This window comes from Leptonotus elevatus, chromosome 17 (genome assembly GCF_054856555.1).
Source record: "Leptonotus elevatus isolate MCC_2025b chromosome 17, RoL_Lele_1.0, whole genome shotgun sequence".
NCBI classification, from domain to species: Eukaryota; Metazoa; Chordata; class Actinopteri; order Syngnathiformes; family Syngnathidae; genus Leptonotus; species Leptonotus elevatus.
Genome location: NC_141255.1, coordinates 4,787,268 through 4,800,253, shown reverse-complemented (window position 1 = coordinate 4,800,253; position 12,986 = coordinate 4,787,268). Strand labels below are relative to the sequence as shown.

The 12,986-nt window shown below is 41.5% G+C and overlaps 1 protein-coding gene across 1 annotated transcript in view; it reads right to left on the bottom strand.

Annotated features, from left to right (window-relative positions):
* Positions 1–523: 523 nt before the first annotated feature.
* LOC147159386 (pyruvate carboxylase, mitochondrial-like) overlaps positions 524–12,986 on the bottom strand; it is a 146,643-nt gene continuing 134,180 nt past the window's right edge. Inside the window, exons 22-27 of the mRNA XM_086059741.1 lie at positions 11,291–11,470; positions 8,742–8,916; positions 7,772–7,845; positions 3,977–4,117; positions 3,655–3,756; positions 524–2,001 (exon numbers count right to left, since the gene is read on the bottom strand). Coding sequence (XP_085915867.1) covers positions 1,852–2,001; positions 3,655–3,756; positions 3,977–4,117; positions 7,772–7,845; positions 8,742–8,916; positions 11,291–11,470 — 822 coding nt within the window. The 3' untranslated portion in view covers positions 524–1,851. The remainder of the gene's footprint in view (positions 2,002–3,654; positions 3,757–3,976; positions 4,118–7,771; positions 7,846–8,741; positions 8,917–11,290; positions 11,471–12,986) is intronic.

Sequence of the window (12,986 nt, the reverse complement as noted above, 5' to 3'; positions counted from 1 at the left end):
TTTTAAGAAGAAGAATAATTATTCACTCTCTTTCAAACTAAGTACATTTGTGAGACTCGTTTTATGAAAAGACTTATGGTAATAATAACAAATAAACTCCAGCTGGTGAGGGTAAAACGTCACCACGTCAATCACAGCGACACCCAAAAGTCAAGGTTGTAACAGCAAGAAGGTCGGACCTCTTACCGGCCGTGCCGCCGCCGCCGCCTCCAACATCGTGTTCCGTCTTCGCATTCCGCTTGACCGAGCGCCGAACATGCTGTCAGCGGCACGGCGTCCCAAACAAGCCGCAAAAACGCCATCCAAGTGATCGGCGGGCGGCTGATCGATGGAGGCGCTCGCGCGACAGTCGTGATTGATTCAGTGCGCTCCGTCGGTGTTTAAGCAGATAGCTCGTAAGGCCGCGGGGGTGCGTCGTCATCCATCATCCGGCCGTGCGGGAATGTCCTGTCACTCACGCGCACGGGGGTGGAGCCAAGCCACAATTGAACTAAAGATGTGAACGTGGAGTCGAAACACAGGCTTTGTTAACTCAACTTTATTTGTAAGTAAAGACAATTACAATTAGAGCTCTTGGTATGTAATCACCTCCCTTTTTTTTTTTTTGTAGTGTTTTTGTTTTTTTCTGGTGTGCTTCTTATCCAGTACAGGCTACACATCCATAGTTATCATCCATTTAGCAGCTAAATGTAAACTAATATTTTTGCGAGACTTTTTGCATATGAAAGAGTAAGCAAACATTTTGGTTGCTTGTTATAGAGAGATGAAAAAAAAACACACACATGACAGTAACTGGCCAGTAGATGGCGTAACCCTAGAAGCAAACCATTTATTTTAATGGCCTGACGAGCGCAGGCTGGCAAGGATGTGCCGGTAATCAGGTAGACACTGATGAGGACGAAAGGGGGCGGGGCCATCTGTGTTTTTAATTTGGGGGATTGGGGGGGGGGCATAATTATTTCCTCCACATACTTTAATGTTAGAAGTTGACAGATTTTCAAGTTCAGCTGCTCGTGTTGGGCTTTCCGGGCGCAACAAAAGAACGCCTCCGTGTTTGCGAATATGTCATCTCGTTTAGGAGCTGTTTTCTTTTTTAACCTCTGGAGGTGCGGCATGACGAGAGCCGCTTGGAAATTTGCTTGCGCACACACAATTAGGCTAATGTATGCGTGCACACACGTCGAAGTATCGGAGCCGCGCCGCCGCTGCTGCCGGGGGTCTCCAGAGACTCTTATTAGTCCGGCTAATTTCACATCACTTGACAGAGTATTAATGAAGAAATGAATCACAGCGGTTCTGCCTCACGTCAGCGCGCCACCTCGTTTACGTCCAGTTTTTACTCCGACGCGATGCGGGGGGGGAGTAACGACCGCTCGCTGATGTTACTGATACAGTAACGCGACCTTCGCCGCCAGGACGAGCTGAACTATCGCCCTGTGTCCAGCTCCAAACAGATTGTCCTGACCTCACACATTCCCAGAATGCACCTGACACGAAACCCGAATGATAAGCCAGAACCACCTTGGGGGGCCCTTACGCTCGGCCCCCAATTTTTTTGCGGAAGAACTAACAGAACTAATGGAGCCGATGACATTTTGATTGCAAAGTAGCGTTTGCGCATGTTTCAGTTAGTTTAAGACTCGTGATGGAATGTAGCTCGGGCAAAACTAGTCCTCATCCTGAAGAATGACTAAATAATCACAATTTTACATATATTATTGTGCGTGTCTACACTACGCCCTTCTCGCTGTCTGTAGATGACTCCCAAAAAATGTACTCAAAGAAAATCAGTCACCCATAAAGAACCCTCAACCCCCTGCGCCCCCCCTGCTCGCCCCCCGCCTTTTCAATCTACTCCTCGATCTCCAGGATCAGGTCATCTCCCTCCAGGGAGGCGTCGGCCACGGCGTGCACCGCCTTGACGGTGCCGGACAGCGGGGAGTTGACCACGGTCTCCATTTTCATGGCGGAGAGCACGCACAGAGGCTGACCCTTTTCCACCTGCAAAAGGGGCAAAAGTAGAAGTGCTGAGTCAGCACCTTCGCTATACGTAAAACAAAAAAACCCTCAACTGTGGCTTTGTCACGTGGTTACTGTGGTAAAGAAGCATTGGGCATTACGTGCGACCACGAGACAAAATTGCTACGTGAAATAGTTTGCCGTTGTGTAGTGGATGTGACATGTCAATCATTGGTGCTCTTTTGTGCCCCCGGTGTTTGGCTGCAACAATGCAAGTGTGAAGGACAAAGTTACATTTCACAGTTTGTTATCATGCCGTGTGTGGAAACTGAACAAGTCCATTTGAGAGTTTCTGTGAACTAAGGTCGTTTCTATCGTTTCGCTTTTGCAACATTAGCATGACAGTGAAACCACTTTTAGCCTTTTAGAAATTGTCATGTATAGCACAGATACATGAAAAAAATCCACCTGGAAAGGTTTTTTTTTTTGTGTTGGAGTTCGTTTGAGTTCAGTGGTGTTGGTGTTTGGAGTTAGTTCATCAGTTACGGGGAGTGATAAGGGAGTTTTTTTGGCGCGCTCACAGGAGTTAATTGGAAGTTTGTTGGAGTTCGTTGGAGACAATTGGGAGGTTTATCTAGTAGTTTTTAAGAGCTACTTGCGAATTATCTGGGAGTTCATAGGAGTTAGTTGGGAGTTAGCAGGATTTAGGAGCTTGTAGGATTTAGTTGGGATTTGGGAGTGTGTAAGACTTAGTTGGGAGTTTGAAGACGTTAGTTGGGAGTTTATTGGAGTGAGTTGAGAGTTTGTAGGAGTTAGTTGAGTTCATGGTAGTTATGAGTTTATTGGAGTCAGTTGAGTTTACGGTAGTTAGGAGTTTATTAGAGTTAGTTCATTAGTTACTGGGAGTTAGAAGAGTTTTTTTGGCGCGTTAACAGGAGTTAGTTGGGAGTTTGTTGGAGACAATTGGGAGGTTCATCTAGTAGTTTTTAAGCGCTACTTGCGAGTTCTCTGAGTTCATAGGAGTTAGCAGGATTTAGGAGCTTGTAGGATTTAGTTGGAATTTGGGAGTGTGTAAGACTTAGTTGGGAGTTTTTAGACATTAGTTGGGAGTTTATTGGAGTTAAGCGTTTATTGGAGTTAGTTGAGAGTTTGTAGGAGTTAGTTGAGTTTATGTTAGTTGGAATGAGTTAGTTGGGAGTTTGTGAGAGTTTGTAGGAGTTAGTAGAAATTAGATGGGGGTTAGTTGGGATATTATGGGAGTTGGAAGTTGCATGGCTGTTTTTAGGATATTTTGGATATTTTAATTGGAGTTAGTTTGTTGGAACTGGTTGAAGTTGGGGTTTGGGTTTTTGTCATTTAGCTTTAGCATGATAGCGAAACAACTGTTAGCCATGAATACATTCTCAAGTATAGCACAGATCTAAATCTGCTTAGGTATGTTTTTTTTTAATTATCCTGGTACACTTAATGGGAAATTTGAAAACTTACAATCATCACACCACCGCGTGTGGAAACGAAGTCAATTTGAGTGTTTCTGTCAATTAGGGTGGATTCTGTTGCTCAAGCTGAGCAACATTAGCATGACAGTGAAACAACCTTTAGCCCGCTTTAAATTCTCCAGTATAACTCAGATACATGTCAAAACCACCTTAAGAGTACTTAAACCCTGATTGGGATTGTGTGTGACAAGTTTACCTTGGAACCCACTTCCACTTTGACCTCCAGCACTTTTCCAGGCATGGGCGCCCCCACCTGACCCTTGATGGACTTCTGGGCCTTGGGATGGAACTTCATCTCCTGGAGGGGAGATTTCATTCAGGCATCCATCATCGGTACAAATATGTTTACAGGTGTGAGGAGAAATAGAACGTCATCATCGCTAAGCTCTCTCTCCATTAATACGCGTCCTCATTGTTTACTCGGAGCAATTCATCCTCCTCGTACGCGGCGTCTATCATTTATCCATCCAAGGCCGCTCGCTCTCATTCTCGTTCGGGCGCAATCCATCACGTCGTACCTTCATGGCGACCGTGTCTTTCACCAGCACAGATCTCAGCTGTCCGTTCAGCTCAAAGAAGACTTCCCTCTGGCCGGCCTTGTTCAGGTCACCCAGAGCCAGGGCCTTAATGTGCAGGATCTTGCCCCTCTCCAGCTCCACCTGCAGGCCGAGGGCGGGAAAATAAGACATTGCCGGACAGACGCAGGGACCAAAACAAGTCAGTCAAGTGGCCACCGGTACAAATGTGTGCAGTGTGGCTAATAGATTTTAGAAGTTGACTTTGGGCGCCTCGCGCCGGCTCTGTTGTTGCCTTGCGCGTTTGCCTGCCAGTCTCATCAAGCCGACAGAGCAATTAAAGCGCGACGTGTTCCCCAACGTTAACCGTCACACTCGCGTCAACTCGCGTGAGAGGCTCCGGCGGCATCGGCCGCCCCTCGTTGTTATTCTCCATTTATAAGGCGCCAAATTAAATCCCTCATTTGATTGTTTTTCTTTTCGACACAGTCGAGTGCAACGTGCAAAACAGCCGGCTCGTAATTTCCCCATTCTTGCTTAAACAATCAAGTGGCGCATAATAACGCTCGTAAGATCTTTTTTTGTGTGTGTGTGTGTGTGTGTGTGTGTGTGTGTGTGTGCCTAGTCGCGCGTGTTTGTCTAATGCTGTGAGCGAACGCTCCTTTACCGCAGGAGCGGTCTCCAGGACGAAGCTAACAACACGTTAAGCTCTCATGGCGTCTCGGACTCAAAACGGGTTTCACTCTAGACTTAACGCGACCTTATTAATAACCTGTCGTGGAATGAGATCATGTGTGTGTGTTGGCATCTGCGAAGATGCGAAGTGACAGCTCGTGTATGTTGGAGTCTGTGTTTGTGCAAATCTAAGTTTACATTCCTGTCAAACGTAATTAAAATGAGACTGAATCACCAGCACAAGGCCGGCCAAGGCGAAGTTTTTATTAGCCGCACGTGTGGGTGACTGACAGCAGTGTGTGTGTGCGTGCGTGCGTGCGTGCGTGCGTGTGCGCAAGGCACCGCCTTCAACGCTCTTTGACGAGATTTGCAACGGACTGGAAATGAAGTGTGAGATGATGCCAGATGCTCCTCGCTGTCTACTTCAATGACATGTCAGCAAACTAGCACTTAGTGGATGGACTCAATCATTCAGACGCGCCCTTTTCAATTCATTAGAGCTTCTAAAAGACCCTTTAAAGTCAATCCAGAGATTTGGCAGTCAGTGTGTGGGTAACAAAAACGGAGGAAATAACAAAAAATAAATAAAAAAAGTGGCTAAAACATTTTAGTTAATGAAATAAAAACGAAACTGAAACTACATTTGGCGTTTATAAAACTAAAACAAAACGGAGCTTTTGTGGTTCATTTTTTAATGTATTTATTTCTGTATTGCTGTACATGCGTACAGATGACGGAAGATTAAACAAGTCGTTTAAGAATTGTAGTTTACTTTACTTGATTGCAAAATACTTTTTTATAGCTTGCACACAACAAATACACCATATATTTAAAAAAAAATCTGATTAAAAATAAAAAACTAATAAAAATTCACAAAATTAATCTAAACAAATTTATTTAAAAAATATATAAATCAAACCAAAATAAAAAATAACTACAATGAAAAATCCAAAATGCTCCCACTCTAAAAACAGGTAAAAAAAAAAAACAACCTCTTTTAAGGATAAAATAAAACAGATAGATCCTCTACTTGGGTCAATTTGAGCTAACTTTGGGTCAAAAATTGTATATAATGACCCATATGGTTAGGTTAGATCCTCTACGTGGGTTAATTGGATCCAAGTTCGAGACAGAAATTGGGACATTTTCAATAAAACAACTCAGAAAGTTGAGTCAGATCTTCTACTTAGATCAATTTGACCCAACATTGGGTAAAAAAATTAGGCCATTTTGTACATAAGACCCATAAAGTTGGGTCAGATCCTCTACTTGGGTCAAAAATTGGGGTATTTTATATAAAACAACCCAGAAAGTTTTGTCTAATTGACCAGGAGATCGGTCAATTTTCAATCCATGGGTTACTTTTAACCCAACTCCTTTTAGAGCGCATGACCCAGTGTGTGTACAGGGGCTGGAGTGCCTCATTGTTAGCAGTGAGTGTATGCAAGTCACAATGAGAAAGGTAGAAGTGTCGACATAAACAAAAAACCCCGACTTGTCAGCCAACCTGTGCAACTAGGCTTCGAGCAGGTGAGGCCAATTTAGAGGGCCTCGTTGTCACGCCGTGCAAAATCCTCATATAATTCAATATTATGACCACAGTGACTATCAATCGTGATCATTATATTTGTAAGGGTTACATATTTCATATAGCTTTTGTATTGGATCTCATAAATCAGTTTGGACATCCCCCAAATGGCAACAAAGACACAAAAGATTCCTTTTTGACAGCTAAGCTAATGTTGCTCCATTGTAGGATGGAGAAGTTGCAGAAAGAGCATAAAAAGTGTATGATTTGCTCTCCGGTAGGAGGACCACGAGCGCCTTTTCTTTGCAGTGCCATTTGTCTCCCTCGCCTCCTTTCACAAGCCATAAAGCAACGCTTGTGAAAAAAGCAAAAGTTGTCACTTTTTGACGCGCTTTCAGTCCGTCTCTCACTCCTCGCTGCCGCTAATAGGACTCGATCCAGTGGGAATATCTATTGTCATGACAACAAAAAGCGCTGTTGTTTTCCACTGGAGATGAATGACTAAAAAGAAAGCGCGGCAAAACAATAAAATCCTGGCGAATGAGTGGCATGTTAGTGGTTTGCAGTTTGGGTCAATAGCATATCTGAGCGATCGATGCAAATGTTGAATCTTTGATAACACGGCAGCGGTGAAGTGCTGCTCCTCGGGTCCCGAGCAATATGAAAATCAATTAACACCGACCTGGAGCACTTCTGCCGCCGTCAAATGAAACGCGTTCACCCTTGGCCGCTCACAATAAGCTGCCGTGTGCGCCCGTACCACGTAATGAGAATATTGATATTGTTGAAAAAGCAGAAATTATTCATCAAGGCGGATGTGAACGTGTTCATTTCACATACGAGGACTAAATGTTGCAGCAGGTGCAGAAAAATAGGAATAGACTAAATCAATAAAGTTGCCCCTGCTAGTTGACAATGCGTTAGCTCGCAATTTAGCATGCAGGCTAATGATTAGCCCTTGAGCTAACCGCTAGCTCGCGAATTAATGGCTATTTGGGAGTTAGCGCGCGGGTTAATGATTAGCCCTTGAGCTAACCGCTAGATCACGAATTAACAGCTATTTGGGAGTAATGTGTTGGCTAACAGTTAGCTCGCAAATTAGCGTCCGCGTTAACAGTTAGCCCGCAAGTTTGTATTACTAAAAACGTTTCTTTCTTTTTTTTTTTGCTGCAAATGAATAATCGGCTTCAAACATGACTACCGCTATACGGTATCGGCCCTGAAAAAAGCGTATCGGGTCTATCTCTACAAAAAAAAAAAGGCAATGAAAGATGGATGACTGCCTGATTAGAATGACATGAGGAGGAATAAGGAAAAAAAACCAGTTCCCTGCAGCGGGGAGCTGGTTGCTTGTTGATGAAAGGCACTTGAGCGACTCCAAAGTCAATTGAGCTCGACACATGAAAAGTATGCGACACTTTCTGCAGCCAGTCATTTATCAGCCTGCTCACACTTGTCAAACGACTCATGAAGCACTTGTTATAAATAATAACAAACAATCCCGGTCACTTCCTCTCAAGGTCAGTGGCGATGCTGACAAATTCAAATGTAACATGCAGCTTCACAGTGTGCAAAAAAAAAAAAAAAGAAGTTACCTCAAACTCCTCAGCGATCTTTGGTCCATCCAGGAAGAGCCTGGTGCTGAGACAGTCCACTGGGCCAAAGTTGGCTGCAGCACAAGAACATCATATTACATATATATGTATATACTGTGTGTGTGTGTGTGTGTACATATTATGTGTGTGTGTCACAATTGCAATTTTTAAATGTATTTTTATTTAATTGGCACCAGGTAGCCCCTAAGGACCTGGCCTGTTCTAAAAAAAAAAAAAGAAGCTCACCAGTAAAGGGACATTGTAATTTCCTAGGAAAGTTGCAGACGTGATCATTTGAAAACCGAAATCGTTTACAAACATTGCCTTCGCAAACATGAAAATCATTCATTATTATCGATAACATTAGAACATAAAGTTAATTTGAGCGCGTTATTTCAGAAGTGTGTATGGAACTGGTAAGAGCCCTTTGCATGAATCAGTACTCAAGATGTAGCTCTTTGTTTAAAAAATTATATATTTTTAAACTGCTACCTTTGTATAAGGTCAATATGTTAGGATTGAATCGCAAAGCGTTATGAAATAAATAGTTAATTTTCATCTTTGCATATTTAGAAACGCTCTACAGGATACAGTTGGGTCAAAAATAACCCAACTATGGGTCAAGAATGGACAGATCCTCTTTTTGGGTCAATTTGACCCAATTTTGAGTCAACAACTCATAATGATTGGTCAGATCCTTTACTTGGGTCAAAAATTGGCTCATTTGCTATAAAACAACCCAGAAAGTTGGGTCGAATTGATCCATAATTGGGTTACTTTAGTTCCTGCTCCTTTTAGAGTGTATAAAACAAACTTGTTCGTAGAATACGTCATTTTTAGTATATGCTTAAAAATGGATGGCGGGCCACAAATGGCCCCCCCAGCCTTAGTTTGCACACCACTGCAAATTGTGCAACGGACTGAATTTTTCTGAAGCTGTGAACATTTCAATTGCAAATTTGAAACCCACCGGTGAATTCTTTGTATTCCTGGAACACTTTGGGGTACATGGCGGCCGACATGATGTCTTCGGTCGTGATGTCGTCGTCGTGCGCCGCCCGTAGCCCCGCCTCCAGGGACTTGAAGTCCATCGGTGGCAGCGAGGCGCCGGGGCGGCCCTCCACGCGAGGGAGGGACTTGAGTACCTGGACAAGGAGGAACGTGCGGGTTCAGGTCGTTTTCATTTATATTCATATTTGTCTTTTATTTCCTACTTAGTTTGTGAATCTTAAAATCGGTTAATTTTTATGCACAATAAGCTAAAATGCTGTAAGAGTCTGACAAGTTATTTTTACGTAAAATAAGATTGTCAGGCGAGATCATTCTGCTTATTTTAAGATACTTATTAATTAAGTATCTTATTTGATCAAGCAGTTTTAGCCTTGAGTGTTAACAGCCAGTTTTGAGTAATGTGAGGCTGAAGACAAACTTTTTCCACATTTTAAGATGACAAACCAACATCAAAGGAATTGAATTTTAAGATTTTAAGATTTTGCAGAATCAAGTAACAAGATTAATGGAAAAATACAAGTGTGATAACAATCAAACAAAAGTGCAATATAGTAAAGCTGCTCAATTATGAAGAAAATATTAATCACGATTATTTTGGTAATAATTGAAAACGCGATTAGGAAGATAATTTATTTTGAGTAGAAAACAAGAAAATGTTAAACGTAAAAAAAAATATTCTGACAAATACAATTATTTGAAACACTAATTATGCAAGTTACTTTTGGATGAAACTAAATGTAATAGTTATTTTAAAATTTAAAAAAGGTGCAAATGTATAAATTTAAACAACTCAAAATTAGTATTATTTATTTATTTATTTTACAGCGTATTAATTGAAATTGTAATTGAATTTCGATTATTTGCACAGCCCTTCAATAAAAACTAATAGAAATAGTTCAAATGAATTTTTGACGTCTATAGCCGTCAATGGCAGTGAATGAGATAGATCTACACATTTTTTCTCTTTTCAAGAAATCTAAGTTAGTATAATTATCTTACTGCACTGGCAGATAACTTCCCTTGTTTCTAGTAAATCTACACTAAAAACAAGTGTATTTTTATCTCATCTTAAGCAGACGTGTTTTTTGCAGTGTGTCAAAAGGAGAGCCCTCGTGGGTTTCGCACAACTGTGAAGAGCTGTGTGTTAAGAGCTCGTAAAGTTCACAGTGGATTTTTCGCCTTTCCGTAAAAGCTTTAACCTGCCGTTGACTTCGGAAGAGGCAGACTATCCATTACTCCACATATGAAGAAAAAAAAAAAAAAAAAAGGCAACAAACTCATCCAAAACATTTCTGGATCCACGTTGCCCAAAATACATCAGCACATTTGTGGGCCTCGCCGAAGCTCGAGGTGCGGCGCGAAGCTATTAGTCACACCGCTTCGGCGGTTCGACGGCAGCTGACTCAACGCGCGCGTCACGCCGACACTTCAAAGATGGCCGTGCCATTGAAGTCCTCGGGAGGTCGCTTGAACAAATGAAGACAAAGCGTGTTCGCTCTCTCGCTTACAATTATTAAACAGCACACTCCCACGCTCATCGCCAATGAGCTGAAAGACGTGAATGTAAGAACAAAACACGAGGGGCCACTTTCCTCTTTTTAGGGGGCGTATTTGCATGGCAGGGGGGATAAAAAGCCTAAATTGCTGGCCTGATGGCATGTGACGTAACCTGCGAATGACCGCTCGCTAACTATTTTAGGCGCCATTAAAGAAACATGACATGTTCCGTGCTTCGCGTGCACAAAACGCCGGCAGCTTGAGCACACGCAGCGGATGATATCACCCGTGTGTGTGCGTGTGTGTGTGTGCGGCAGCAAACCAAAGATGCTTACCAACTAAGCACATTTTTTTAGAGGGGGGGTTTCAGCAGAAAGTGTTTTTATGGGTGGATAGGTTGAGTTAATTTAAAGTTCCTTTAACACCACTATTTTTTTTAACTCATTCACTGCCATTGACGGCTATAGACGTCAAAAATTCATTTGAACTATTTCTATTAGTTTAACATTTTTTTCCCACTTTTTTTAAACAAGAGTATGAAAACCTAGGGGAAAAAATATTGTACATTTAGACCAGATATAACATTTATGATTAATCATGAGTTAACTATTGAAGTCATGCGATTAATTACAATTACAATTTTTAATCGCCTGACGCCCTAATTTTTAATAATCTTTAATTTTTTGAAAAAAGATTATAAAAAAAATTTGATTATTAAAAATTAGGTCATCAGGCGATTCATTTTTTTATGACTGACTTCAATAGTTAACTCATGATTAATCACAAATTTTATATCTGTTCTAAATGTACCAAAAAAAAACATTTTCTAGGTTTTCATACTCTTGTTAACAAAAGAGGAAAACATTGTAATAATATAAATAGTTAAAAATAATTTTTGAATGGCAGTGAATGAGTTAATGACCACCCCTTACTTGGAAAGCCATGTTTACGTTGACATTTAGCAGTAATAAAATGTGTTTGTTTGTTTTTTTACGGAAGAGGTGTGATTACCTTGGATCTGAAGGGCTCCGGGAACCCTCCGTGCGGTATCCCAACGTAACCCTGCAGGAACTCCACCACAGACAAAGGGAAGGACAGCTCGTCGGCCCTCTCCTCCACCTCGGCGCGGCTCAGGTTGTTCTGGACCATGAACTGGGCCAGGTCCCCCACGATCTTGGAGGACGGCGTCACCTGAAGGACGCGCACACAGTTGAGTACTCGGCGGAGAATCCGCAACGTGCTCTCGACAAGCAACAAAACGGTCATTAAAATCGCATGTGCCCGTTGATTATTTATGACGGCGGATCATGATGCTAATGCAAGCTCATTTGCATGACCCAGCGCGAAGATCAGCGGCATACGTTGCTGAGGACAATCGAGCAGCTTTTGTGAGAGGAATATATTCTTACTTGCTGTAATGAGACACCAGCATTCAAGTGTTGTTATCAAAGCTCATTGGTAGTTATTTATTTTTTTAAACTTTTTTTTTGGTTTAAACGCTTGTTTACAGGAACGCTTGAGGGATCGCGAACGACGTCTACAATCTTCAGAGTGGTCATTAAGCGAGTCCCAAAAGTAAAAAAAAAAAAAAAAAAACTCAAAGCAGACTGCAACGTGACTCACTTTCTCCAACGTTATCAGCATTTCCCAAGGCCAATCTTTGCTTATTTATTGCAAAGTAAAAAGCCCATTGCCTTTAGTTTTCTCATGCGCCTTGAAGAATCATGACTTTCTCTCTCGCTGCTCAGCAACAGCATTTGTCTTCACACTAAAATACTTTCTTCACTCGGAGACCTATTTCATTCAATATCACCATCTTTTGCAGTCATAGTTGATAATTGGGCTGTATTTGTTAGGGCCCGACCGATATGCGTTTTTTGAGGCCGATGCTGATTTTTGTCAGAAAAAAATACCAATTACCGGTTAATCTGCAGATTATTTAAAAATATATACTCCCCCCCCAAATTTATTTTCAACGGGTGCCACTTACGCACAAACTTTCGCTATTAAGATTCTCCGCTTTGAAAGCCATAGTATGACCTTATCAACAAATTTCATGAAGTATACAAAGTAATTGTAAAGATTAAGTGTCAATAAGAAAACCATTCTTACTTGTTTACATCTGCTGTACAGTAAAGCATTCATCTTTCGTTTACATATTTTTATCTTGTGTTATTTTAAGTCTTGGGACTTTACTGGGCTAATAGGGAACCTCTGGGATTGAATTTCTATTTTCGTGCCATGTCATGTGGAAATGTGTGACAAAAAAATCAAAAATGCATCCTTGAATTTTGAGAAAATAAAGTCTTTGATTCCTTGAAATATCAACTGTAAATATAACTTGAAACAACAATGACAAAATAAAACAATAAGAAACTGAAATAAGAATAGAATAAATGTAAGTAATAGCATCGGAAAAAAACAGTAAGAACAAATACTGAGTGATCCTTTGCGTTTTGGCCTCTTGGGGGCAGTGTGGGGACGTGCATCCATGGCGTACAGAAGAAAGTTGCGATTAAATTCTATTAAAAAAACATTTTTTTTCCACACATTGTAAATAATTTGTGCCTTTGTGTAGTGTTATCTCATCTGTGGGTATGTGTTCCCACAGCATTTGTGTGTGGATATTCATCATTTGAAGGAGAAACACTAAGCTAACGTCAATACTAACTTGCCGTTAGCATTTGAATGGGATCCTCCCTTCGCT